This window comes from Eumetopias jubatus, unplaced genomic scaffold (assembly GCF_037043125.1).
Source record: "Eumetopias jubatus isolate StellerSeaLion01/CBP00866 unplaced genomic scaffold, mEumJub1_p1.0 scaffold_2, whole genome shotgun sequence".
Taxonomy (NCBI): domain Eukaryota; kingdom Metazoa; phylum Chordata; class Mammalia; order Carnivora; family Otariidae; genus Eumetopias; species Eumetopias jubatus.
The window spans coordinates 199,359,261-199,387,075 of NW_028274808.1; the positions used below are offsets into that span (position 1 = coordinate 199,359,261).

The window sequence follows — 27,815 nt, forward strand, 5'->3', positions numbered from 1 at the left end:
TGTGGCTCGCTTGCTGTGTGACCTTGGGCAAGTCACTGACCCTCTCTGTGCCCTGCTTTCTAAATGTGTGAAATGGGCATGTCAGTAATAGCAGCTTCTTTGGAGGATCCGGTCAGGGTTTGTGCTGTCACGTGGTAGAGGCTCAGTCAAGGTGACCTTTTGTCCATGAGCCTGGTTGTCTTAGCAACCCATCTGCCCTTCCTGGGTCTCGGTTATGTAGTGCTGAGAACAGAACATGGACTTTGGGGTCAGATCCAACTGTTTTCTAGTCCTGAGTCCATCCAGTGGCTTAGGGGCCTTGGGAAAGCCACTCAAACTTTCCTAGCTCAGTTCCCTGCATCCACGAAATGGGTATAACCAGCACCCCTTCTGGCGTTGTTCCCAGAATTTAAGGAAACGCCCCGAGAGAGGGCAGAGCTGGGTGAGCCACTCAACCACCCCGGCTGCAGTGGGGCCCCTCCCCTTCTCCAGGCCTCATCCCCACCCTTGCTGGGCCATGGCCCTACCTCCCCCGACTCACTCCCCGTGCCCTTAGGTTACCCCACGCTCCCTCAGCCCTCATCCCGTGTTGATTTTCTGTGCCGTGTCACAAATGGTCACAAACCCAGTGGCTTAAAACAACACCCATTTAGTGTCTCACTGTCTCCTTGGGTCAAGGGGTAGCACATTTTGGCCAGTCCTCATGCAGAGTGTCACAGGGGGCCAGCCAGTGGCACCCCTGACTGGAGGTTCAGTGAAGGAGTTGTCTTCAGGTCCTTTGGGGTGTTGGCAGAATTCACTTCCTTGTGGGTGTAGGACTGAGGTTCCTATTTCCTTGCTGACTGTCAGCTGGGGGCTGCTCAGCTCTGAGACGTCGCCCTGGATGCTTGTATCACAGCCCCCTTCATGCGCCCCTCACACTTCCATGCTCTGTACACTTCAAGTCTCTGACTTCAGGAAGGGACTAGTCTTTTTTAAGGGCTCACCTGATTAAGTCAGGCCCACCCACACTCAAGGGGAAAGGAATTATGTGTGGTGTGCATACCGGGGGGGGCAGGAATCTTGGGGGACATCCTAGCACCCTGCCTGCCTCCTCCTTTGGCCCTTGGGAGCCCCAGGAGGAAGGCTCCTCCTTCTCACCCTCCAGTAGATAGGAAACTGGGGCCCCAGGTCACACAGCAAATGCCTAGAGAAGAAACAACTGGGGGCCGGCCTCAGATGTGTACAGCCTTCTTCTGTAGATGAGGGGACTGATGTATTCTCTATAGCCTTCTGGGGTCTAGCAGAGTCCAAACGTGAGAGTTACAGAAGCAGAATTTAACTCAAAGGAAGAACATTCTAGCAACTGAAGGGATTAAGTTGATGGGCAGTGAGCTCCCTGTCATCAGAGGTCTATGAGCAGAGGCCGGCTAGCCCGTCAGGAAGCCTGTGAAGAGGATGCCCAGGTCTGCTGGTGCCATTCACTGTGTGGCTTCTTCCAGCTCAGTCTCTGAGACACACCTTCCTGCCATATCGTCCTGCTGGAAAATGCGGAGCCCAGTAGGTGATCAGTGCTAGCCAGGAGGCAGCTCCCGACTCCGTTGGCTCCGTGACTGGGTCTGGGATGGACGTGAGAGCCACCAGGGCCAATAAGATGTGCTGAGACTTTTGCCAGACTGCTGGAGAAAGCCGCCCTAAAGGGGGGCGCCTGGTTCTGCTCTGTCCAAGGTCACACTGGGAGCACAGTCCACACAGGCCGGAGGACGTCGGGAGTCCCTGGATCAGGCCACACCTGATGCTAGCTCACTGTGCACCAGTCAGGAAGGTAAGCTCCCTGTTGCTGAGGCCGGTTTGAGCTGGGCTTTCTGTCACTTGCCCCGAAGGACCTGGCCCTGAGGCACCGTCTTGCATCTGGATACCTACAGCAGCCCCTAGGGGTCCCCCGCCTTCTGTGCACCCCCTTCCAGCCAGCCCAAGCCTTCGTGTAGTCAGCACGAGCTGTCTTCAGAACAGTTGACCACGTCTGCTGGAGAGAAGTCTGCCCTCCTTCACCTGGCTGGGCCCGTTTGCACCCCCGCACCATGTCCCTGGGCTCTCTCACTTCTGCTCTGCCCGGCAAACCCTTCTCTAGCTGTCAGAGCACCTCTAGAACGCCACCCACGCGGGAAGGCGCTCTGTTCCCCTGAGCCCTGGAGCGGCCCCTGCCGGGAGCCTGGGCTCCCTTCTGTCCCAGCATCATACAGGTGTTGTGGTGTGGCCCCAGGCATGTGCTCTGGAGCCAGCCTGGGTCCAAATCTTGGCTCTTCCTCAGGCAGGCTGTGTGACCTTGACCACGGTACCCCACCTCTCTGTGCCCTGGCTGCTGCACCTGCCAAAGGGGATCCTAATGGCGCCAATGTCACAGGGTCCCCAGGGGCAGTAATGAGTGCCGGCCGCTGCTGCCCTTGCCCCCTCCCCCATCGAGGCCAGGGGGCCCCGCGTGGCACAGGAAGAGGAAGGAAGCTGGGCAAGGGTGAGGAGGGAAGTCTCCCCCTCAGAGGGACTCATGGCCTCCAAGTGTGGTGAATGCCAAGGGGAGGGGCCTGCAGACAGATATGGCCCGCGTCACTGCCCCTCACACCCCACCCTCTGAGTCACCCACTGATGTGGGCTGATGAGTCTTATCGCAGGCCAAGGTGTGGCCAGGGATGGTCTTTGAGGTCCCCAAGTGACATCAGCCATGACCTCATCCGATGGGAAGCCCAGGGCCTGGACAAGGGTCAGGTGACAAGGTAGAGGCTGCCAGGAGTTCGGACAGCTCGGCCTGAGGACCAGGGCCCAGCGCCGCCATCCGGCTCCCTGCAGAGGTGGAGGTGCGGGATGGCGGTGCCCAGGGAGAGGCAGCCCAAGTCCGGCCCGGGTGCACTCAATTCCATTCTGATCAGTGTAGGTAACATTGTCCGACGCCCAGCGTGCACCAGCCCTGGGGAAATGAGACCCTGTCCCCTCTCGGCAAGGGGCTGCCATCTGGAGCTGGATCAGACATGACCTAGATGGTGGTCGGATAATAACCCGGAGCAAGGGCACCGTTCACAGCCAGAGACCCCACCCACAGGCACAGGACCTGGAGCCCCACAGAAAGTATCCCTTTGCCCCAGAGTGTCAGGGTGTCCCCCAGCAGGCGCTCCTCATGAGCGCACAGATGAGGCAGGGTATGGGATAGGATGCCCTCTGCTGTGGCCGTGCCGGGTCCCCTCCCTCACCCATGCTGACATGGGCTACGTTTTGTTAGAGGCTGCCACGGCAGTTACACGGTTCTGAGGGCCTTCAGTCCCCACAGATCCTCTCCCCTCTTCTAGAACCTTCTGGCCCTGCTGTGTTGTATGCCCCATGTCACGTGGGCTGAGCCCAGCCCATTCACCGAACAAAGGTTCATGGAGCTCTTCCCCTGTGATTGTGTTTTCTGGGGAGGCCCAGCGTGAGGCAGGCGTGCTCATGAGTGAGCGGCTGAGGCGGCTCTCACCCACTCCAGCATCTCAGCCCCTGCTCCCGAATTAGCTTCCGGGACTTTCTGCCAAGCTCGGGCACTACAGCCGAAGCAGTCGCCTCCCCACCCACAACCCCACCGGGAAATCCAGTTCACAGCTGCTGACTGATGGAACTTCTTGTGGAAGCCCCAGGCCATCTTGTCCCTGGTCCCACCAAGGAGTATTTTATGGGGAATCCCATAGGGCTCACTGCCAGGACACTGGCCACATCTTCTTTCTGAGGCTCTCTGGGGAACCCTTCTCCCCTCCCGATGGTGAGAAAAGAGAGGCTGCTTGTTCTCATCACACGGACATCATGTTTCCCTCTTTGCCCTGGTGACTAGGAAGCTCAGAGCCACGTTTATGGGCACGGGCTAAAAAATATCATCTCATGGTAAGAGTTTGTATATCAACTTCACCTCTGGCTTTCCATTACTTTTCCACCCCTCTTTTTTGTTTTGTTTTGTTTTGCTCTGTTCTCCTTTTTATCTGTTCTTGTTTGTAAAGAGCCTTAAACATGGGGGTGGGGGTAAGGGGGAGTAAATATACATGACTGAATGATAAATTTATGAAGACAAAATAGCCTCCCAGCACTCGGGGGAGATGTCGGAGGCGGGGGCGGCCAGAGCATAGCAGAGAGGGCCCGGTGGGGTGCCCCGGGGCGCCAGCCCAGAAGCCTGGACTGAGGACAAGGTGCCTCCCATCCCGCGTAGGTCCTGATGGCAGCAGAGCCTCCGCCCCTCGCCAAAGCGCCCCCCTTCAAGGAACGCACACCCACAGGTGAGCAGGGCTCCGGGAGAGATTCAGATCCCGGGAAGGGGTTCCAACGCCGTCGGATGCTCGTGGGGGTGTCCCCGTCTGCGGAGCGGGAGGCAGGAAGGAGCAGGAGCGGCAGGGGGCGCTGCTCCCACGGTCTCCCCAGCAGCTGCCCCTGACGTCAGGAAATGGACATCCCTGTGAGCCCGCAGAGCACTCTGCCCGCCCCCCCCGCCCCGGCCCTGCTCACTGCAGCCTCCCGGAGCCCAGCCACGTCAGGGGAGAACAGAGACGACCCCAGGGGCCACACCCCGGCTTCCAAGCACGGGAGGGAAGCTTGTATGCGTCCTTTCGCTCTGGGCCTCAGTTTCCCCATCCGTACAAGGAATGGATATCCCCTTAGCCAGGCGGTTGTAGAGGTCATAGGTGGCCATTGGGGGCAGTGTGGTCTCGAGGGAAGAGCTTGGACCTGACTGGCAGAAAGGCCCAGAGCTGAGTCCCAGCCTGCCTGCCACACGCTGTGACCTTCCCCTTCTGCAGCCTCCCCATAAGGATCCTAATAGCCGCGTCCTCGGCGCCATGAATATTGAGTCAAATGATGTATGCAGGGCCCCCCGGGGCCCAGAAGCAACAGTCGCTGTCACTCATAAGTGACAGAGGAGTGACAGAGGCTCGTATGGCTCCCGTCTGCAGCAGCTGCCAGCCCTGGAGCCTCTCTGGAGACTCAGTTTCCCCATCTGTAGACAAAGGGGTGAGAAGAAATGAGCTCCTGGCCCTGCCTGTGGTCTCTGTTCTTCTGGGCACCATAGCATCCAGGCACGCAGAAGCACTGCCCTGAGGGGTGACAGCACATTTCCAGGCCACCCTAGCCGCTGCGGGCCCCCCAAGTATCCCTTCTGCTCAGCACCGCCTGGAAGTCTTGGCTGGTGCCCCTGCCACTGGCCAGATGTTACTTAACATGCTCACCAAGAAGCCCGTGTGTATCATGGACTGATTTGTTGTTCTATACCTTTAATGCCCGTATTCCAGTAGCCCTTCTAACGCTGTGCAACAGACTTGTTTTATGCATTTAAAAAAAGCATCATGAAGCGAGCCAGCCTTCCCAGACTTCACAGGGTGAGGATCCGCAGGGCCAGCGTTTGCACACGTGCGTTTTCTCCTGTCCAGTGAGTCGCCACTCTGATTTGCTTCTGCTTCCGCAGCCTCTGACCAGGCGGTGACCAGCTCCTGGTGTGTCCTCTGCCAGACCCCAGTCCCATTGCTGCATAGCCCACCCCTTCCCTGGGGTCCTCCCACCAATCCTGGGAGGGAGCAAAGTGCTCTTCATTGCCCTTCTGGGCAGGGGGAAACTGAGGCACAGAGCCGTAGCCAACTCCCAGGGTCACAGAGCAGGGAGAGCTGGGACTGGAAGCCCAGACAGAACTGTCAGACACGGCAGACAGACTGTCACATCCTCCAAGCTGTAAAGAGTGAGAAGTCAGGCACAAGGCGGGCGCTTCCTGAAGGTCTGTCCCAGGTGGAGGTGGGGAGCCAGGAGGGGTGACATCTGCCCTTCCAGCGCTGGAGCTGGGGGAGGGGGCGTGCTGGGGAGGAGGAGCCGGGAGATCTGACCTGTCCATGTCCCCGGGGACAGGAGGAGCTCAGGTCCTTGGAACCCGGGGCACGGACAGGACTGGCACAGGGGCTCTGGGAGGGCCCGAGGCCTGTGCCTAGCGGACCCCTCCGCCCCGCGGACCCCTCGGCCCCGCCCCTCGGGCCCCACCAGCTGACCCATACCCCGCCTTTCCCAGACCAGGCAGGCCGGGGGCCTGGTGGGTCCAGGCCCGGAAGGCCGGGCGGGGGCCGGCGGGGGCCGGCGGGGGCCGGGGCGGGGCTGGCCCAGGGGCCGGACCGCCCCTTCCAGCGAGGGCGGGCCGCGCGCGCGCGCGCCTTTAAATGCGGCGGGGCTCCCAGGCGCGCCGAGTGTCGGCCCAGAAGGAGCTGGCTCCTCTCCGGTCCGCGCGCCCCGCCCGGCGTGCCCCTGTGGCCCCGCGGCCCGCCCGCCTGAGCCGCCGGCGCATGTGGCCGCGCGCCCGTCCCCGTCCCCTCCGCAGGCGGCCGCCGCCCGGCCCCGGCACGGCCTCGGCGTCCCCGCTGGTCCCCGGCCGGTCCCCCGCGCTGCCGCCCGGCCCCGGCCCCGCCGCTATGCCGGCGCGCGCTCTGCTCCTGGCCGCGCTGGCCGCGCTGACGCTGGCCCGAGAGCCCCCGGCGGCGCCGTGTCCCGCGCGCTGCGACGTGTCGCGGTGCCCGAGCCCCCGCTGCCCCGGCGGCTACGTGCCCGACCTCTGCAACTGCTGCCTGGTGTGCGCCGCCAGCGAGGGCGAGCCGTGCGGCCGCCCCCTCGACTCGCCGTGCGGGGAGAGCCTGGAGTGCGCGCGCGGCGTGTGCCGCTGCCGCTGGGAGCACGCTGTGTGCGGCACCGACGGGCACACCTACGCCAACGTGTGCGCGCTGCAGGCGGCCAGCCGGCGCGCGCTGGAGCTCTCGGGGACACCCGTGCGCCAGCTGCAGAAGGGCGCCTGCCCATCGGGTAAGCGCTCGGCCCGGGCGACGGGCGCGGGGTGTGAGGGAAGGCGCCTCCGGGGGAAACTGAGGCGCAGAGCTGGGGAGGAGCCTCGAGGTCCGCACTGGTTGGGCACAATGGGCAGAAACCATCTAATCCGACCCCTGGCCTTCCGGGTGGGGAAATCGAGGCCCAAAGTCACAGAAGTAGTTAAGAGTGAAACCCTGTGCCCTCCTGACCACCCTAGGGGTTTGGTCTGGCTCTCTGCTTCCCTGTCTCTCTCTGACCTCATCAGAACGTACCTTTCCTGTGTATCATTTCTGCTGGTCCCATATTCTTGCTCTGTGCGGGTGCTGGGTGGAGAGCGGTCTTTCCTGGCCTTAAATCTAACCCAGAGCGGATGTTCTCTTGAGCGACATCCAGTGTTTCCTTTCTTTTTAGCTGCACTTAGAGTTCACGTCTCTAGAGGGCTGTTTGGGAATGGTGAGCCAGCATGTGGGGTCTCTGAGTGGCTTGGGGCCTCCTGGGACAGGCTGCTGAATCAGGGACCTCCTTTGTCCCTTCCAACCCTAGGACAGCCTCCCCCCACCCGGAGCTGGCCCAGAACTGCTTCTTGCCACACAGCTTGACCCTGTGCATGGAAGAAAATGCTAGAAAACCCTGCCGCCCCTTTATCTGTTTAGGGCACCTCTTAGGAAGTTGGTTCAGTAGGTACTTGTGGTTGCCATGTGCTTGGGGCTGAGCCCCAAGTTCGCAGAGATGAGTCGAGCCCTGTGTATGCCCTCAGTTTCCAGCTGCTGGGGGGAGACGCTGACCACCGGGCCCGGCTTTGCGGGCCCTGGGAGCACCGTGGGGCGTCCAGCTGCCTGGGGTGCCAAGAAGCCTTCAGGAATAAGGAGGGTCTCAACTGAATCCCTCGGATGAGGGGGGACAGGTTCTCCAGGTAGTGGTAGGGAGCGGTTCTTTGGGAAGAGGGGAGAGCATGAGCCATCACGTGGAGGGCACGGAGCCAGGAGCAGCTGGTGGGGAGTGGGATGCATGGGGTGGGGGGTGCAGCACCCGCGGCTGGGCAGGCTGGTGGGGATGGGGGACGAGTGGCCATAAGCGTCCTGCCATTGGCTTAGATTTCATCCTGCAGGCCAGACTTCCCCCAGTTGTGTCTGGTATTCTGAAAATAAGTGTCTCATGGCCCAAAAAGTTTGGGAACATAAACACTGTCCGTGCAGTGGTGATTCACACTACCTTGGAGTCTATCAGAAGTTCTGAGAGAACCTACAGTGAGAAAAAAAACAAACAAACACACACACACAAAATCATAAAACCCAGGGTTTTCCAAGAGAATTTCAGCAGAGAGCTCTTCTTTCCTGGCAGAACACGTATGCGCTCCTCCTGGCACCCTGGGGTTCTGGGGAGCCCAGTCTGGGAAGATTGTGTAGGATTAAATATTATTTGGGGGGGGCAGTGAAGGGCTCTAAGGGAGGCGAGGGCCAGAGTGTCAGACTTGTGTTTAGATCATGCCCAGGAGAGTGAGGGATGAGGGCGCTGGGCCCTGCGGAGCGTCTGAGATGGGCGTTGGCATTGAATGAGCCACCACGGCTACACCTCCCAGGTGGCCCTCTGCCCCAGGGCTCGGCCCTGGGGGGCCACCTCGGGCCGTGTCGGTGGCTCCAAGAGACCGCGGGCTCAGGGCGAGGCGCGCCTGCCCACTACAGCTTGGTTGTGTCCATGGGGCCCTCCAACCCTGACTCCCCCATGTGGGGGATCCTATTAGAATAAGTTTCCAGGACCGGGGGGGGGGGGTCCTAAGCATTTCGAAACCCTCATTTCTTGAGGACGGAGTCCACATTTGTAAAGTACCTTGTCTGTGTGTCCAGCTGGCCCAGGGCTGGCGACAAGGGAACCATGATGGTCATTCCCCGTCTGTGCCCTGGAGAAACTCGACAGCTGGGGAGACACGTGGGAGGGTGAGAAGACAGGAGGAGCCTGACCCCAGACAGGTGCAGAGGTCACTCCGCAGGCAGGAAGGGCATGATGGGAGGAGGGGCTGCCAGTGTGGAGGTCACGGGCTGGGGCTCTAAGGCTACTGACCCTCATTTCCTCTTCTGTAACGTGGGTAGGGCTGGCAGGGACCGATGAGCCAGGGTGTGTGGGCACGTGCCCCCTACTGAGCCCTCGGTAGACCACTTATTAGTTCACAGGTGACTGTCCCTGTTAGGACCACCACCGTGTCTGGTTTATGTGGCCAGGTCAGCTTCTGTGCTGAGCTGTGGAAGGTGAGTTGGAGCTCTCCCTGCAAGAGATGGGCCGAACAGGAGGGACCGGAGCAAAGCAGAGGCAGAAGGAGCGACCTCACAGGCCCAGAAGGCCACGGGCCTGACCCAGCCAGAGCCGCAGGGGCAAGGAACCCGTGAGGGAGCCGGGGCTTTAAACAGGGGGGTGGGGAGGCCTCAGTGCTGCTGGGAGGGCGCTCGGGGCTGGGGTCGGTGCCCACTGTGCACGTTATGGTCTGTGTGGCCCCGCCCTCGCTCCTGGGCCCTGTGCCATCAGCGTCGCCCCATGCACAGGGACCGTGGACATCCAGGTTTCTGCCAGTTACACTTGCTAAACCCAGTCCTTACAGAATACTTGCTGCGCTGGGTGGGGTCTCTTGCTCGCGCTGTTTATCTGCCTCTGCCAATCTGGCCCTTTGTACAGCCCAGATGCGCTCAGGGAGGCAGGGGGCAGTCAAGTGATTGGTCTGAGGTCACTTGGCCAGGAAGTGACCGAGCCAGGCCAGGACCCCCGCTCTGGCTGGCTTTAAAAGCGGCACTGTCATGGGGCGCAGACTTTCTTCTGCCGGTGGGGGACAGCAGGGTCCCCGAGGTCTGGAGTCCGGGTCCGGCTGGGGTGTCCGGCTCCACGGGGCTCAGCCTTCATTGAGTGTCACTGACAGCGTCCACTCCACCCCCGCCCTCCCGAGGGCCCGTCCCGAGGTCACTGGGTGATGTCCACTTGTAGCGGCCGGCAAGGTGCCGCCCATCCTGGGCTTCTCCGCACAGAATTCCCGCCGGCTCCACCCTCAACTGGGCCTGCCTTCAGATGTCCAGGCGCTGATGACTCGGGTCCAGTCCCCAGTGCCCGGTTTGTCCTCTGCTGGCCTGGTCCTCAGCCACACATGTTTGTCATGTCACCTTCCCCTGGCTCCTTACTGCCACCCACAGGCAAGTGTCCTCAGCTCCACCTGGGACCCGCCCCCGAGCCTCCCTTGATCCTCCTTGCCCCAGCACCGCTGGCCTGCACGGCCCCACCTCCCTCATCTCCCTCCCGTCACTTCTCCACGCAGCGACCACGAGAACCTGGATGAACCCATTCTGCCCATCCCCAGCAGGAACCCCTGAGCAGCTCCCCAGCACTGATTGACCCACGAGGCCATGTGCCGTCTGGCCCCGCCCGCCCCGCAGTGCCACCTCATCCTCTGTGCTCCTGCCTGCCCTTCTGCTCCCCACCTCAGGGCCCTTGCACATGCTGGGCCTGCAGCCCCAGGTGCCCGTTCCCTCACCTTCACGGAGCCACGTCCTCCTCTGTCTGGGCCTAGATGTCCCACCACCCCTGAGCCACCTTCCCTGACCACCACACCCAGACAACCCCTTCTTCAGCCTCATGAGCACACCGCGGGGTCCCTGCAGACCCTCCCTTCACCGGTGTGACCAGGCTTCTCTGCAGTATCTCCATCTCACCGGCTCTGAGCCCTTGATTCCCTGCCAGGCCCACTGCAGCACCCGGTGCACAGTAGGAACTGTGGAATGAACGGATCATCTGTTCAATAGGTGAATCCCCTATGACCCTCCGATCCTCCTTGCATACCCCCAGTGAAGGGGGCTCACTACCTTCCGGGAGCCTTGCATATCCCCATCTCCCCTGGCAGCAGGGGGACTGCATGGTGTGGAGAAGTGTCTGTCAGTGGGATAGTGAACACGGAGATGAACGTGCTCAGCATGTCTATAGGGAGAGGAGGCTTCCTTGTTCACCTAAGCAGAGCCCCGTGACCCTCAAAGCCTCCCTGCCCACGACTCAGACAGATAGGTCTATGCGCACACAATTAATTCAAAACTTAGAGCCTGAGGGCAATTTACACCGTGGCATTTGATAATCTGCGTGGATTGTGCAAGCCCAGCACAGGTTCTGACGGCGTCTCTCCCGGTTTTATCTGTTTAAGAGCTTTGCCCGGTGTTTGAGTTCTAATTGCCTTCGTGGCTTCCTGCGTCCGTCTTGGATGGAATTCAGCCCCGGGGACCAGGCAGGATGACGCCTCCCGCCCTTCTGCCCCCACCCCTTGCCCTCACGCTGGACAGCGGAGCCCAGCTGCAGCCTCTGGCGCTTCTGAGCCAGGAGCCCCGTCAGAGGGGAGCAGAGACCTGGGTACTGAGCAGCTGTGCTTTGTGACCAGGGGCCCAGGGAGCACCCCACCCTCTGTGCTCCTGCTGTCGGCCTGGAGGTGTGGCAGGGGTCCCACAGCAAGCCCTGGGGTCTGCCTGCTCAGGCTTCTCCCCTTGCCCTGCACCTCCACACAGCGGCCCGAGAGGGTGTCGTAAGACTTGGATCTCCCTGCCCGAAGCCCAGCCGTCAAGACCAAGCAAGCACAGGCTTCTGATGCCGCCTGGCCTCGCCTTCCTGCCCGGCTTCATCACCGTCAGCAGATCCCTACGAAACCCCTGCTCCTGTCTCGTGAGGGACAGAAGACTCCGCGTGGAACCCAGCTGAGGGAGACACCACCGCCAGAATGGGGAAAGGGGTAGATCAGGAAGGGCGTCCTGCAGGAGGTAGCATACAGACAGCCATTGAGGGGTGGGCACAAAGAGCACCTGTGCAGAGAAGGATGGCGGGAAATGCTGTGAGGGTGACCCATCGTCAGGAGGCAAAGAGCCACCGAAGGTTTCTGGGTAACAGGTGTGCAAAATGGCAGAGGGGGCCCAGCTAGCGGGAGGCCAGTGCCCTGGGCGGAGAGAGCTGATGAGGCCTGACGATGTCTGACAGAGGTTGGGCAGGGGGCTGTCGGGGCAGATGGATGGCGGGGCCTTTCCTGGAGGCAGGGCGCCTGGAGGAACAGGTTTGAAAAGGCGAGGTGATGAGTGCAGATTAGGTATGAGGGGCACCCTGGTGCGGAGGGTTTCCAGTGGGGCCAGGGTTCCCTGGCAAGAGACTGGCTGATGAGCGACTGCGTCCGCATGTCTGTGGCGGGCACCTGGCTGAGTGAGTGGCATGTCCTCCCTAGGGTCTGAGTATTGCCTCCTCCCGGGCCTTGCTTTGAGGGAGAAAAGCCACCGGGTTTACCAAGGTCAAGGGTGAGACGCCAGGCTTGTGCTTCAGGCTGCCAAAGCCTTAAACACACGTTATTTAGGTCTTGTTGTCATGGCCCTTTGTAAGAAAAAGCTCAGCAGGGGCAGGGACCTACCCCAGGTGGGGGACGGACAGCTCTGCCCAAGCCTAGGCCCCCTGATTCTCCATCTGCTGTGCTGCATGCTGGGCAGATCTCCAGCGCCTTGAGGAAGTGGCTTTCCTGTTTGATTTTGATAAGGGTGTTAAATAAGCAGGTAAGAAAGAGAATAAAGTCACAGACTCCTTGTCGTCAGCACAGAGAAGATGTGGCCGGGACGTATATGTGTGTGCCCTAAACGGAACACCAGGTCTCGTGTAGGGAGGAATCGGTGAACCCTTGGAGTTATGCAGTGCACAACCTGCCCAATTGTATGCTTTAGCCCCTATAGTGCATGATAGGCAGAGCCAGAACTGGGACTCAGGTCTGTTCTCCACGTCCAGCTGCTCAGGGGTGAGTCCCAGCCACCCCACCAGCAAGTCTCCTAAGCTCTCTGCACCTCGGATTTATCTGTGAAATGGGACCTTTCTGGCTGGGTCCCTGGATAATCAGTGAGGTGAGGAATTTAAAGTGCTTTGTACAGCGTCAAGGCTAACAGACTTTAGTGTGAACAGACCTCAATGCCAACAAGTGGGTGTTTCTGACACAAATGGAATTTGTGAGAGAGAAGGAGAGGTAGTGGAGGAAGGGAGATGCTGGAAGGCCGTGTTTGTGGAAGGGAGTTCTACTGACCTTGTGCAGCGCACGACCCAGCCAGGGAGCCTGAGCCCAGAGCAGTCAGCCGCTGGACCAGTCAGGCCAGAGAGTGCTTCCTGTTGGAGGACGGCCTGGGGCTGACCCCACCTTGGCTTCCCTGGTGACCCAGAGTCCTGCCTGGCCTGTGGTACCCTTTTGGTAAAGGACAGACAAGCTAATGAGGTTAGCACATTACAGGAGTCAGACTGACCCCAAGCCGAAGACTCGCCAAGCTGGGTGCCCCTGGGCAGGACAGCCCATCACTGGCTGAGGACCAGCCCGGAGCAGAGGAGGTACCTGGGGTCAGCGTCAAGGGACCTGGCTCTGGGCCTTGGGTGGGGGGTTCTCCTGGCCTGGGAAATGAGCAAAGATCCTGCCTCACAGAACGGCTTCGAGGGTTCACTGGTCTCATAAACGTCCGGGGCCCAGCGTATGGCAGCTGCCGGGCAGGACCCATGCAGCGGGGGGGCCCTGCATCCAGGGACAGGAGCCTGGGGCCTGAGGGCCACAGACCGCAGCACTGTGCCCCTGGAAGTCACAGCAGGATCTGGAGCCCCTGTTCCTGGCTCAGGGGTAGGCAGTCACTTGGGGACAGGCAAGTTTTCAAGAGCAAGAAAAACACAGGGAACTGTTCTAGGAACTAATTAGACCTGGGAGGCGGCTCCTGGGGCTTCAAAGCCTGCCCCTGGTGGGTGAGTGGGGCCTGCGGGTGGGGGCTGGGGCCGTGGAGGGGCCCCTGAGATGGTGCATTTGTCCCCACAGAGCGTTCACGCACCCCCTTGCTCATTCGCTCATTCTCTCACTGCTCCCTGCTCAGTGCTGTGGATTGGGGGCACCCAGGCCATGAGAACAGTCCGAGGGACACGCCTTGGGAGGGGTTACGAGGGGCTGTGGGACCCAGAGGGGTGGTTGTGGTCACTGAGCCTGCTTGAAGGATGAGAGAAGGGCAATTCCTGACAGAGGGAACCAGAGCTGGGGGAACAGGGGGAGAGTGGCAGTAGGCGAGCCTGCAGATACAGATGGAACCCGGACACCCAGCTCCTTGAATGCACTGATAAGGTGTCATCTAGTCTGCAGCCTGTGTTTAGCATTATGGACAGATGGGCACAGCCGGGGCTTTGTGGTCATCTGCTGATGGCCCTTCCATCCCAGCTCATAGCTAACCACTGGGTGACAGGTCAGGGCTTCTTCTGATAGACTAAGGGCAATGACCTCAGAGTTAGTGGAACAGAACTGGGTCTCAGTCCCGGCTGCCCATTATGTGCTGGAGGGGTAGTGCCCACAGATGGGCAGGCTATGCAAGGGAAGCCAGGCACACTGTGATCTTTGTTAATAATGGACTTGTGCAGTCCCCAGCCTGCATAGCAGCAGTAAGGTGGCCCTGAGGGATGTCTGAGCTAGTCAGTTTCCCACTCCGGGCTTCAGTCTCCCCATCTGCTTCATGGCATTACGACTATCCGGAGCTGGCACATGGTGAGTCCTCTTTCAGGGTTTGCCACTGTCCCTGAGCTCTGCCACGCAAGAATGTTGGGGCGGAGCCCGGCAGCCCAGCTCCTCTCCCCTCCGCCCCTGGTCCCAGGCGCTCGCTCGCATCCTGGTTGAGCCCCTTCCCCTCCCCGGAGACGCCACAAGACACCTGGCCCTGATTGCTTTGCTCTGTGTCAAATTCCTCCCAACTAGAACTTCCAAGTCCTGGGGATTACAGTTTATTTTTGAAAACAAAACAAAACAAAACAAAATGCTAACAGCTGAATCTGGTCGGGACTGACTGTTGACTTCAGAACTTTGGCTGGAGGACGGGGTGGGGGTGGGGGTTGTCAAAACCCCAAATAAACAGAGTCTGCTTTCCAGCCGTGGGGCCCAAGGTTTTCATGTGGGAAGAAGCGGTGGGAACCGAGTCCTCCCTTCCCACTGATTCATGGGGTGATTCATCTGTGTGTGGGGAGGAGGACCAGGAAGCTGGCCCTGCCCCGCCCCACCACCCCCTCCCCACCACCCACCACGGTCGGTCTGCTTAAAGGTACAGGGCCTGGCAGGGCCCAGGTCGCCAGCTGGCTGACCCTGGAGCCCCACGGGGGTGCCCCAGGCCCTGGGTCAGGGAGGGCTCGGGCTCTGAAGTCCTTGGGACCTGGATCGAGGCATCCCTGGGCTTCCCTCTGCCCCATCCCCTGCCACCCCGTGCTGTGCCTGGCTGGTCACTCGCCTGTACTTGGTGCAGAGGGCACACAGAGACACTCAGCATGCGTGGATTGAATATGCCCCATGTGAGAGGGAGTGCCAAGGGCGGGGCATTATTCTGGGAACCCCCAGGAGGGAGAGACTCATTCTGCTGGGAGAAGCCTGCCAGGGGCCTGCCTGGAGGAGGTGGGATTTGAGTTGTGCCCAGGACAAGCTGGAGCATCTTGCTAGGGAGCAGTGGGGAATGGTCTGTGTAGGTGAGGCACAGAACGGCGGGTGATGGAGCAGAGACTTGGGGTAAATGGCCCAACAGGTTTCACGGGGGGGGGGTGACACCTGACGTGGCCCTCGGGGACCGCCCACGCCAGCACGGCACGGCGGGCACGCACCTCGGCTGGGGTGAACCCAGCACACGAGGGAGACCCGCAGACCCTGCCAAGCCCTGACCCGTGGAAGGGAGAAGGGCCTGGGGTGGAGGTCCTCTGAGGTCCCAGGGCCACGGGAATTACCTGGTGAGGAGTGTCCCGTCAGAGACCAGAACCCGACAGGACAGCGATTTCTGTGACTGGTTTCCTTCCTCTGCCTGGAGGCAAGAGCATGGTTTGGGGTCCCAGGGGCCTCAGGGTGGGGGAGACCGAGCTGGCCTTAGCCCCCACAGCTGACTAGTGAAACTAGAGTTTCAGCGACGATTCGCAATCCTGCGTGGAAATAAATGTGTGGAACCAGAGTGGGACCAGCCCCTGGGACCCTTGTTATTGTGAGCTCTGAACCCTAAACCCCACCCCTCCGAGGGTTTTGCCACCCGGGGGAGGGCTCCCAGGCAGGTAGCCCCTGGCCGCCTGCAGTTGGATGGGCGAGGGGCCTCAACTGTGGCCGGCTACAGGCCACGTCTCCCAGCTGGGCTCCAGCCACCCCCGGACAGGCCGCCTTTGATTCAGGCTGACCACAATGGCCTGGGCCCCCGTGTCCCACGCCCGCTGCCTGGCTGAGAGGCAGACATCACAGAATTGGTGGGTGGGGCTTCCTCTCCACCCCTGACCTTGGAGCCTGAGGCAAGCCCTCTCTGGACCCGGAGTCCCAGTGCAGGCATAATGGACAGTCGGGGCATGAGGGAGCCACTGGGGATGGGCGAGGGGCCCCTAAGGAAGAGAGCCCCCAGCCTGAGCTCAGAACATGCCTTCTCCAACTCAATATGCATCTTCAGGCAGGAGGATTTATCACTCAGCCCCACAGTCACCCTACCTTTGAGAGGGAGGCAGTGACCCCCACCCTGGCTGCCCCCTGGACGTGGGGAGAGTAGTCGGGATGTGGGTGGGGCCTGCATGTGCCCACAAATGTTTATGGGGCACGCCGGGTGGCCGCACTCACCATGACACCTCCTGTCCCTCTGGACAAAACAGAAAACCAGATTCTCACTCGATCCTCATACCTCCCAGAACAACCTCAGCTGCAAAACTAGCCTTCACAGGCTGAGCCCTGTTTGCTCACTGACCCAGGTGCCAGGGGGCATGGTGGGCTCCCCTGGGCAGGGAGCTTCACACCTGCAAGTCACATTCCTACCCAGTTCCCACAGGGCAGGAGGGGTCATCTTCAGTCTCAGTTTCAGACTAGGAGTCAAGGCCCAGAGAAGGCAAGTGATTTGCCTAAGCCACACAGCTGGAGGTGGGGTGCCCAGCCAAGCCCGGCATGCGCCCAACTCCAGGCATAAGCTCATTCGGGGACCGCGGGTTCCAGGTAGCACCAGTCTCCGGGGGGAACCTGAGGGGCCTCAGCACATGCCCAAGCAAGGGAGACCAAAGGGGTATGGGCCCCGTGCCACCCACATCCCTCAGGCCTGTGGTCCTGGCAGGCGGCAGCCCCTGCTGCTGACAACAGCAGAAATCTGAGCCGGCAAAGGTTCCAGGGGGGGTTCGTGAACTGCCCAGCAAGTTGGACTGGGGCATGGCCAAGTTGGATAGGGGGCTCTGGCGACTCAGACATCGGAGTCCCGCAGGGCCCAGGAGGGGGTCACACCATGGCCAGACTGGGGCAGCTCAGAAGGGTGAGTCAGGGGCCCCTGCTGGACCCTTGCCCAATCACTGCTCTGGCCCCAGGGCTGGAGCAACAGGCCAGAGCCACAGGGGAGGGGACGGTTGCCTCAAGCCGGGGCACTGCTGTCTATCAGAGAAAGGGTCAGGGCCCCCGGGGGCTGGCCCAGATCTAGCTCCAATGTCACGTCACTGCTCACAGCCGAGGGCAAGTGTCCTCACTGCTCTGAGCCTCCTGGCACGCTTGGTGGTGTCCAGTGAGGTAATGTGAGGAAGCTCAGCATTAGCCATTCTTGGGGCAAAGAAACCCCCTCCCAAACGTCTGGGTGTCACTGTGCTGCTGAGTGTGGGGCATTGCTGAGGGGCTCTGAACCCGGTGGGGTCCCTGGGGGAGCTTCCTCCTGGGTGGGGGTTCAGGCACCTCACTAATGCGCCTGGTTCTTCCTGCCAGTGCAGGTCTCCACCAGCTGACCAGCCCGCGGTACAAGTTCAACTTCATCGCGGACGTGGTGGAGAAGATCGCGCCGGCCGTGGTCCACATAGAGCTCTTCCTGAGGTGCGTGAGCCCTTCCCAGGCGTCCCCCCATTCTAGCACCAGGGGCAGGCGAAGCCAGGTGCACGTGGGGTCAGGTGGGTCTCCCTGACACCTCCGTTGCGTGTACCCTTGGGGAGGGACGCCCACTCTCTGCCCCTGGTGTCCTCGCTGAGGGGAATGGATATGCACCTGCACCCTCCGGGCTGTAGGTTTGCTAAGCGGGTGTGTCCCAGGGCAGGGGGCGCCCCGGTGTCACAGAGGCTGCCTGAGCTGGTTCTGGGAAGCACTGCTGCCCCGAAGGCTGATTGCCCGTGGAATCCTGGGGTCTCCTCCCAGAGAGACCTCTACTTCCCAAAAAGAAGACATTGGCAGCAGGTCGTCTCAAGTTAAAAGTGTTTCTTCCTTCTGTCTGACTTCACCTCTTGGCCCTTGTGTGTGGAGGGGGCCACCAGTCCGCCCAGATGAGGCTCGTAGGGTCCAAACCCTTCCACGCTGATGGGGGACAGAGGGAGCCAGGCCTCTGTGCACCGGAGTGGACAGTCATCCCGAGGCCTCGGGCCAGGGCACTGGGGCCTTGTGCGTTTGCCTGGCACTTTCCCCGGGGGCTTGGAGGCAGGCCGGTGCCGTGATGCCGACACTGAGGCCCATGGGGGGGTCCCTGGGGGGTGGGCAGAATCACTCACTCTTGTTCTCCAGCCCCAGTATGGGGCTCCCAGCTCACTGGGCATGGTGCTTGCCCAGTGGGAGCCCTTGTCACGGGGTGTCACTGCCCCACATCTCTGGAGGGCAGGGACTGTCTTCACCCCTGATGGTGCTTCACGAGGTGAACAACCAATAGCACGAGCCCCCCATCAGAACAGCAGTGCCCTTGGACCAACTGTGTGCTCCGAGCCCTGGTGGCCGCTTTGCCAACATGTGTCTCAATAGCCCTGGTGAGTGCCCACCTCTTAGAGGAGGGAGCTGGGCACAGGCACGACTCACCCTGAGTCAGGACCGGGGGCCCAGCCCTCCGTGCTGACTGACGCTCTGCACCCCGAGGCCCTTTCTGCTCTCACGCACGGCTAAACCTCAGATGCTAGGCTTTGCTGTTCCCATTCCCTGGGTGTGGAGTGAGGCAGGGGACCTTCTCCAGGCCCACAGAGCTGCCGAGTGCCGAGTTGGGCTTTGACCCCAGGTCCCTCAGGCCCCAGAGCTGACCCCTTACCTGGCCTTTCTGCGGGCTCCAGACCCGGAGACATGTCGTTGAGGAAATTACAACTGGACACGCTAAGTGGCACATCCCTGGCCTTGCCAGTGGCTCAGATGGGGCCAGTGTCTTTCTAGAAGGCTCCGGGCACCAGCCTCCGAGCCAGCTAATTGCTGACTGCAGCCCAGCCTGGGCAGGTGGCATTGCCTTTGCCACTTCAGCCTTGGAGGCCCATGTCCCAGTGGGCGGGTGGGCAAGACCAAGCAGGCCAGATCCCAGACACAGATGAGATGCTCATCGAGCCTGGGAGCCTCGGCTGTAACCCCTGACCTGGGGGAGGAGGCTGCCGGCAGCCTTGGGCCCCTCCTACAGCCAGCTCCTACCGTGGGTCCAGGAGGCGGTCAGGTGCAGCCCCCACCCCAGGCCACACTCAGAGCTGGGCGGTGGTGGAAGGTGACCGTGAGAGTGGACAGAGGCTAGGGTCCCCCCGGGGCCGAGTGGCCAGGCTGCCTGACCCAGACGAGTCCCTCGTGTCCTGGGCCACAGCGTCTGTGCCTGTAAACTCGAGGCCTGCTACCATGTAGGGTGATTGTGGGCATTAAATCACTTTGTGTCTGGCTTGGAGGGCTCGGTGACGTGAGCCCCTGACACTGGTCCTGCCCGCGAGGCAGCCTTCTGCACTCCCTCACGTCCCTGAGTCGTTGCCCCTCGTGTTCTTTCCCTCCTGCATGGTCCCAGACCCCTGGGGTGCCCTTTCTCCCTCACCTCTGCTAAGCGGCCTCAGACACTGAGTACCTGCTCCGTCCGGGCCCCTCTGGGGTGGCAGAGAGGGTCCGGAGCTGCATCCGGACTCCCTCCTCCCTGGCATCCTGGCCATGGGCCGGGGTTCCTCTCGGCTCTGGTGAGGCTTGGGCATTGTCACGCGTCCGTGAATTCTGATCTCCGACCATTGGACCCCATGTACGGAGGCAGAAGCCGTGTGTGTGTCTGAGCGCGCGCCCCGCCCGGCTCCGTCCAGTGTCCCCTGCCCCGAGTCTCTGGGAGGACGGCGCCTGGTGCAGAATTCACGGAGCAGAGCCTGCCATCGAGCTGGGGGAGCACACCACCCCCCAGTGCTGCCCTCTCCATGCATAGGCAGATATGCCACCCCCTCCCCCCGGGAAGCTATCCCCCTGGGACCTGCCGTGGGACAACCCCAGCAGAGGCTACGTGCCCATTAGTGCCAATAGCAGCCCTATTTGCTGAGTGACTTCCTGCCTCCAGGCATCACACTCGGCAGGGTACGTACCCCATTTCCTCGCTGGGGAGATTGAGGCCTGCCCACGGCCAGGCAGATAATAAGTGGGACGGGCTGAGATTAGAGTCCCGGCCTGTCTGGCTCCAGTGCTGAGTTGTCACGGCTGTGAACGCCTGCCTGTCCCAACAGGCCCGATGCACAGGGGCCTCCCGTCTCTTCCCAGAAAGTTGCAAGTCACAGATGGTTGTCCCCTCCGTCTGGCTGTGAAATGGGCCCAGGCGTCAGGGACCTGGGCCAAGGCCACAGCTGGAGGAAGCAGAGCTGGGGTCGGCCCCGGGCCCGGGGATTCCAAACCCATCATCTTTCACCCCACGTTGGGCTCTGCTTCTCACCAGCTGGTGCATGGCTGCGGCCGGCCCCACATTCAGGCCCTGTGTCCAGGCCCCCGCGACCAGGTCCCCACGTCCAGGCCCCGCATGTCCAGGCCCCCATGTCTCACATCCAGGCCCCCACGACCAGGTCCCTGCATCCAGACTCCGCATGTCTAGGCCCCCCACGTCTCACATCCAGGCCCCCACATCAAGCCCCCGTGTCCAGGTCCCGCATGTCCAGGCCCCCCACGTCTCACGACCAGGTCCCCACGTCCAGGCCCGACATGTCCAGGCCCCCCACGTCTCACATCCAGGCCCCCACGACCAGGTCCCCATGTCCAGGCCCCGCATGTTCAGGCCCCCCATGTCTCACGTCCAGGCCCTGCATGTTCAGGCCCCCCATGTCTCACGTCCAGGCCCCGCATGTCCAGGCCCCCCACATCTCATGTCCAGGCCCCCGTGACCAGGTCCCCACATCCAGGCCCCGCATGTCCAGCCCCCCCCCAGAGTCTAGGCCCCCTGCATCCAGCCCCCACATCAGGCCGCCACGTCCAGGCCCCCGTGACCAGGTCCCCACGTCCAGGCCCCGCATGTCCAGGCCCCCCGCGTCTCACATCCAGGCCCCCACTACCAGGTCCCCACGTCCAGACCCCATATGTCCAGGCCCCCCACATCTCACGTCCAGGCCCCCATGACCAGGTCCTCACATCCAGGCACCACATGTCCAGGCCCCCCACGTCTCACGTCCAGGCCCCCACGTCCAGGCCCCACATGTCCAGGCCCCGCATGTCCAGGCCCCCCGCATCTCACATCCAGGCCCCCACTACCAGGTCCCCGCGTCCAGGCCCCATATGTCCAGGCCCCCCACATCTCACGTCCAGGCCCCCATGACCAGGTCCTCACATCCAGGCACCACATGTCCAGGCCCCCCACGTCTCACGTCCAGGCCCCCCACATCTCACGTCCAGGCCCCCACGACCAGGTCCTCATGTCCAGGCCCCGCATGTCCAGGCCCCCCATGTCTCACGTCCAGGTCCCCACATTAGGCCCCTGTGTCCACACCCCGCGTGTCCAGGCCCCCCCCGTCTCATGTCCAGGTCCCCCATCCAGGCCCCCCGTCCAGGCCCTGCATGTCCAGGCCCCCCACGTCTCACGCCCAGGCCCCCACATCAGGCCCCCGCATCCAGGCCCCGCGTGTCCAGGCCCTCCATGTCTCACATCCAGGTCCCCCATCCAGGCCCCCGGTCCAGGCCCCCACCTGCCCTGACGGCCCGCCTGTGCCTGCCTCCCCGCAGACACCCTCTGTTTGGTCGCAACGTGCCCCTGTCCAGCGGCTCAGGCTTCATCATGTCGGAGGCCGGCTTGATCATCACCAACGCCCACGTGGTGTCCAGCACCAACACCGTCTCCGGCCGGCAACAGCTCAAGGTGCAGCTGCAGAACGGTGACAGCCACGAGGCCACCATCAAGGACATTGACAAGAAGTCGGACATCGCCACCATCAAGATCCACCCCAAAGTGAGTGGGCGGGGCAGGGCAGCACCTTCCCAGACCCCAGAGCTCGGAGCGGCGCTGGCCTGACCTTCCCGCGGGGCGCTTGGGGGAACCGAGGCCCAGGGAGCACCCGGCAATTTGCTCCCAGTCACGGGTCAAGTCAGACTAGAACCGGGGTCTGCAGACCCCCACACCATTCTTCCCCGAGCTGCCAGGCGCAGAGCTGGGCTGCCGTCCCCCCGCCATTCCCGCAGGGAGGCCCTGCAAGGCCCAGGGACGGTCCCGGTGTCCCTCCTGGGCTGACTCCGGATGTGGCTGTCCCTGTGTAGCCGACAGAAGCCGTGGGGAGCCCAGGGACATATGCCCCGGTCCCTCCATACGCGGTCCCCTCAGCTGGCCGGACAGCCCACAGCGGGGCCACCCTCCCCCCCCGTCATTGCCAGCAGCTGTGTCCGGAGGCCCCCCACAGCCCTTGGCAGAAGGGGGTCAGTGTCCTGCTATTTCAGAGGGGAAACTGAGGCTCAGAGAGGTTAGGCCATTGCCCAAGATCGTGCTGACCTGGGGTAGGGCTGGCCCAGGGTCGTGGTTAGGACTGTCAGTGAGGGCCGCCGTGGGCCACCCGCGCCGTGAGGTCGGCGACCCGTGGGGCCGCCTGTGCCGGTGAGTCTGGCTTGGCTGACCTTGAATCTGGTTTCTGCTCTCTCTGAATAAAAGTGTACAGTTTGGGTGATAATGAGTCTCTTGTGAGGAGGTTCCTTCCTGCCCCATCAAGGGAGAAGAGATTGACCCTAACGTGGGCCCTTCCCCACGTTTGACCCTTTGATGGCAGTTACGGAGCCTGGGGACGCCGTGTCCATTCCAAAGATGAGGACACTCAGGCTGGGGGGGGGGCAGGGCAGGGGGCGTGCTCAAGGGCAGGGGTTGGCAGCGTTTGCGGTGAGGCTCCAGGTAGTAAATACTCCCGGGCTTTGTGGGGCCTGCGCTCTCTGTGGACACCTCCCAACTCTGCAGCAGCCGCAGGTGATACAAACACGTGGCTGGGTTCCAATAAAACTTTATTTACAAAAGCAGCCCGAGGGCCACAGTGCGCAGCCCCTGCCAAGGACCCCCACAGGATGATGCAGAGCCAGCCTGGACCCCGGGTCTGGCTGCCGCTGGGTCTCTCCCGTTCCCAGGGCTGCGGCCGAATCCTGGGGCGGGGCACACCCCGGTGGCCCTCGGTGGCCACAGATGCTGGTGGAATCCGTAAGGCCCATGTGCCCTGGTGCCTGCAGGCACGATCAGCACCCACCGCTTCTCCTCGACAGCAGGAACTGCCCCTCAGCTCCTGAGTCCTGTGCGTGGGCGCTCCCCCAGCTTTGGGGAGAGCTGCTGCCCTCAGCCGCTCAGGTGCAGTGAGGAAGAGCATCCCCAAGGCCTGGGCGTTGTCATCCCTCCCTCTGTGGCCGGCCGGTGATGGAAGTGTCGTCCCTGTGGGTCCTCACCTTCCGCCTGGGACTCTCTGTGCCAGGCCCCCCGCCCTCCCACCAGATGGAATCGGGCAGTCAGAGGGTCGGAGGTGTGCGGCCCTTGTCCAGAGCCAGCGTGAGGCCCCTGTGATCGGGGCACGATGGTCACCAGGAGCTTCTTATAAAGCTTTGTGTCTGCAATCATTCCAGACCCCCAGAAGCCTGCAGACGTAGTGCCCCGCACCTGGCCACCCCAGTGGTGGCATCGGACGTAAGTGGTACGACACCAAATCCCCAGATTGACGGGGGTGCTGGTGAGAGTGCCCTGGCTCCCGTCGATGTCATGGACACTGGTGCGTCCACTCAGCACCTTAACCAGGGCTCGGGAGTGCCTGCTCTGAGCATGCTGTCTGCAGCATCCAGACCATGGAGGCAAACCCAACACGGCCAGCTCCCAGAGCTCCCAGTCTAGCTGCAGAGTGGACAGACAGACTGGCTCCACTGGCTCCACGTGGAAATGGAGCGAGCAGGTGTCTCGGTGTGCAGGGGTGATGGCAGAGCTTGGCCAAGTCACTTTATGGCTCTGGGCCTCAGTTTCCCTGTGTGTCTATACTGGGAGATCAGGTTGAGCTGGATCAAGGATTCCAACAGTAGGGTTCTGGGTCCTCACCTGGACTCCAGGCTTCCCACAAGACTCTGGTCGTATGCATCATCAGTTTGCGTGTGATGCATTTTGGATGGTATTCATAGCTCCTATCAGATTTCAGAGGGACCTGTGACCATCGAACTTCTGGACTCCAGGACCAGAGAGGCCATGCCTGGCTGTGCCTTCTGTGCATCCTCCCTGTCTGCGACCCCTGCAGCTGCCTGGGGAAACCCGTGGTTGGTCACAGAGCGGCTGAGCCTCTGTTGCAAGAACTCCAGCCTGAGTCTCTCCTACTACGGGTCAGCTGGAGGCCAGCCTGGCCTCCGTCTGAGTTGGCGACTTGCCTTGGCCTTCGCCCCTGACAGCTCTATCCAGCTGCTCCTGCCTTCCTGGGACCACCCCGCTGGGGGCCTGGCCTTGATCTGGCTCCGGTCCCACCAAAGGCAGTCGGCTGAGCCTCCCTCCCCGTGTCCCCCCTCCAGAAAAAGCTGCCGGCCCTGCTACTGGGCCGCTCGGCAGACCTGCGGCCCGGCGAGTTCGTGGTGGCCATCGGCAGCCCCTTTGCCCTGCAGAACACCGTGACCACGGGCATCGTCAGCACGGCCCAGCGGGACGGCAAGGAGCTGGGCCTCCGGGACTCAGACATGGACTACATCCAGACGGATGCCATCATCAACGTGAGTCCCTGTCCCCAGAGCCCGCCCCATCACTGAGCACATCTAGAAAGTTCCTTCTTTACGTTCAACTGAGCTTGGACTCCCTGTGACTTCTGCACCTGGGTGCCGGGTCTGCCCTGGGGGTTAGAAGCTGCTGCCCTTGAGCTGGGAGAGCCCTTCAGGGACGCAGAGAGTCTCTGCCCAAGTCACCCCCCCACCAGCATTCCTTTTGTCGCAGTTAGTATTGTTACTGTGGCTGAGGGCACCTTTCACGCTCACAGAGCGCCCACCCTTCTGGGTTTGCCGTGGTTCGGGCTCTTCTGGAAATGTGAGCCTTTGTAGAGACCCTCGCGGCCGGTGGGATGTAACCGAGCCATGGAGCGAGCCTGGAGGCAGCCTATGAGTCTGTGTGGGGCGCACGGGTCATCTGACAGCCGTCCGTGTGGCCTCTGGGGCCCAGGCTCCCTTACCTGTGAAATGGGGGTGCAGTGAGGCCTTTCGATGCCGTTGGGGGTGAAATTCGATGACCCATCTCTGGGCTGGTTGGAACGAGGGTCGGAAGACAGAGCTTCGGGGACCCTCGGGTGGGCTCAGGGCTGGGCTCACGTCGCGTTTCCTCCCCCTGCAGTACGGGAACTCCGGGGGACCACTGGTGAACCTGGTAAGTGTCCCCAAGAGCAGAGGCCTCTAGTTTTCCGGGACTCTGCTCACATGGCAGTACAGCCTCGAGGCGGGGTTAGAATCCCAAAGATGGGCCTTGAATCTTCAAAGCCGACAGCGAGGCCGGAGGTCTGGGAGGGGGACATGACCCCAAGCACATGCCGCCCTGGGCCCCCCATACCCCGTACACCCCGGAGATGCTGGGCTGTCTGAGGAATGAGGCTGACCCGGAACAATGGCCAGGCAGGGCCACGTGCCCAGCGAGGACCTGGGGCAGGGGAGACACTGGTCAGGGCTGCTCACTGCTCTGGGCCCCCCATCTTTGTGTTTACGTGTGAGGTGAGGGGGCATCCCTGTCCGTGTTCCCAATCCTCTTGGGTCCCCCGCCCCCCACATCTGTCCTGGGCCCCAGAGTCAGGCTCATTCTCATCCCAGGTGAGATTTCCAGAATAAACCAGGAGTTCAGGTCAGAAATCAGTTCAGCTCCTGGGCCCCAAAGTATCGGATGCCGTCCCCACCCCGGGAGCGCCCATCCGTGCTGGAGCGTGTCGGACATGAGCACGCCCGGGTGACGTGAGCAACAGTGAGGGGCCTCTGGAGGAATCGCAGGCAGGGAGGGCTTCCTGGAGGCGGGAGCATCTCATCTGGGCCGTGGAGACTGTGGGTTTGGGGTTGAGGGGACATGCAGGAGAAAGCTAGGCCGGGGAGAAGGCACAGCATGAGCGGGAGGGCTCAGAGGGAGCTTCACCCTGCCCCCGAGCAGCCCCGGAGGAGTGCACCAGGACCAGAGCCCCAGCATGGGCGTTCACAAAAGCTCATGCCCGTGGGCTTTATGCTGGAGGCCGGAAATCAGGGGTACGTGCCAGGCTGGGAGGAGGAGCACCTTCCTGGGAGGGTGTCAAGAACGAGGTGTCTGGTGACCCAGGCCGTGGCCTTGAGGGGGTGCAGGGCAGGGGTGGGGTGGGAGGCCAGCTCCTGGGGGACAGACAGGGTGGGTGGGTGCTGGAGAGCTGCCCTGGCCACGTGCTCCCAGCTCCACTTCTGGAAGCACTGGGGAGAGAAGCTCCGGTCCCAGAGGCCTTGTGACGCCCTCTCCGGGCTCCAGCCCCTCTGGATGCTGCCAGGGTAGGGGGTGTCCTCCTCGGTGGGCACTGCCTAAGGGGCAGATCTGAGCAGGGGAGAGGAGGGGCAGGTTTGGAAGGAGAGGTAAGGAGGTCCCTGACCCAGAGGTGAACCCCAGAGGGCCTTTCCAGGACAGCTCGGGACTGCCCTGGGAGCCTCGGGGCAGACGCGGGACTTGGTACTCGGGCTCCCGGGTGATCGCCCCTCTGACCGCCCCGCCCAGGACGGCGAGGTCATTGGCATCAACACGCTCAAGGTGGCGGCCGGCATCTCCTTCGCCATCCCCTCGGACCGCATCACACGCTTCCTCACGGAGTTCCAGGACAAGCACGTCAAAGGTACAGCGCCGCCCCGGGGGCTGCTGAGGCAGGGGACCCCGTGCTTCCCTGCTCACCTCGTGCCCGTCCTGAAGTCCCCAGAACCCCACACCCCTCAGCCGTGGCCTCCTCCTCCCCTTACCTCATGGCCTCGTGAACCCCCACCCCTCCCGATGCTCCCCTTCTGGCGGGGGGAGGGGGTCCCCTGCCCACCTCCCACCTCCCGTCTCCCACCTCCAGCGGCCTGGGCCACCAGGCTCCACTTCTCTGGGCTGCTGCAGACAGAACGGGTCTGTCCTTTCTTCCTCCCTCTCTCCTTCCTTCCATCCATCCACCCATCCACCCATCCACCCATCCACCCATCCATCCATCCATCCATCCATCCGCCCATCCGCCCATCCACCCATCCATCCATCCATCCATCCATCCATCCATCCATCCATCCACCCATCCACCCATCCATCCATCCATCCATCCACCCACCCATCTATTCATCCATCCATCCATCCACCCATCCACCCATCCACCCATCCATCCATCCGCCCATCCATCCATCCACCCATCCACCCATCCATCCATCCATCCATCCACCCACCCATCTATTCATCCATCCATCCATCCACCCATCCACCCATCCACCCATCCATCCATCCATCCATCCGCCCATCCGCCCATCCACCCATCCATCCATCCATCCATCCACCCATCCACCCATCCACCCATCCACCCATCCATCCATCCATCCATCCACCCATCCATCCATCCATCCATCCATCCATCCATCCATCCACCCATCCGCCCATCCACCCATCCATCCATCCATCCACCCAGCCACCCACCTAGCCAGCCATCCATCCATCCATCCATCCACCCACCCATCCACCCAGCCACCCACCCAGCCATCCATCCATCCATCCATCCATCCACCCACCCATCCACCCAGCCACCCACCCAGCCACCCAGCCACCCATCCATCCATCCATCCATCCATCCATCCATCCATCCACCCATCCATCCATCCATCCATCCATCCACCCATCCATCCATCCATCCATCCACCCATCCATCCACCCACCCAGCCACCCATC

The 27,815-nt window shown here is 62.0% G+C and overlaps 1 protein-coding gene across 1 annotated transcript in view; it reads left to right on the forward strand.

Annotated features, from left to right (window-relative positions):
- Positions 1–6,404: 6,404 nt before the first annotated feature.
- The window catches only part of HTRA3 (HtrA serine peptidase 3), a 31,890-nt gene continuing 10,479 nt past the window's right edge, over positions 6,405–27,815 (forward strand). The window contains exons 1-6 of the mRNA XM_088021271.1: positions 6,405–6,789; positions 17,512–17,611; positions 21,680–21,902; positions 24,455–24,649; positions 25,257–25,289; positions 26,634–26,748. Of these exons, the coding sequence (XP_087877397.1) occupies positions 6,405–6,789; positions 17,512–17,611; positions 21,680–21,902; positions 24,455–24,649; positions 25,257–25,289; positions 26,634–26,748 (1,051 nt within the window). The remainder of the gene's footprint in view (positions 6,790–17,511; positions 17,612–21,679; positions 21,903–24,454; positions 24,650–25,256; positions 25,290–26,633; positions 26,749–27,815) is intronic.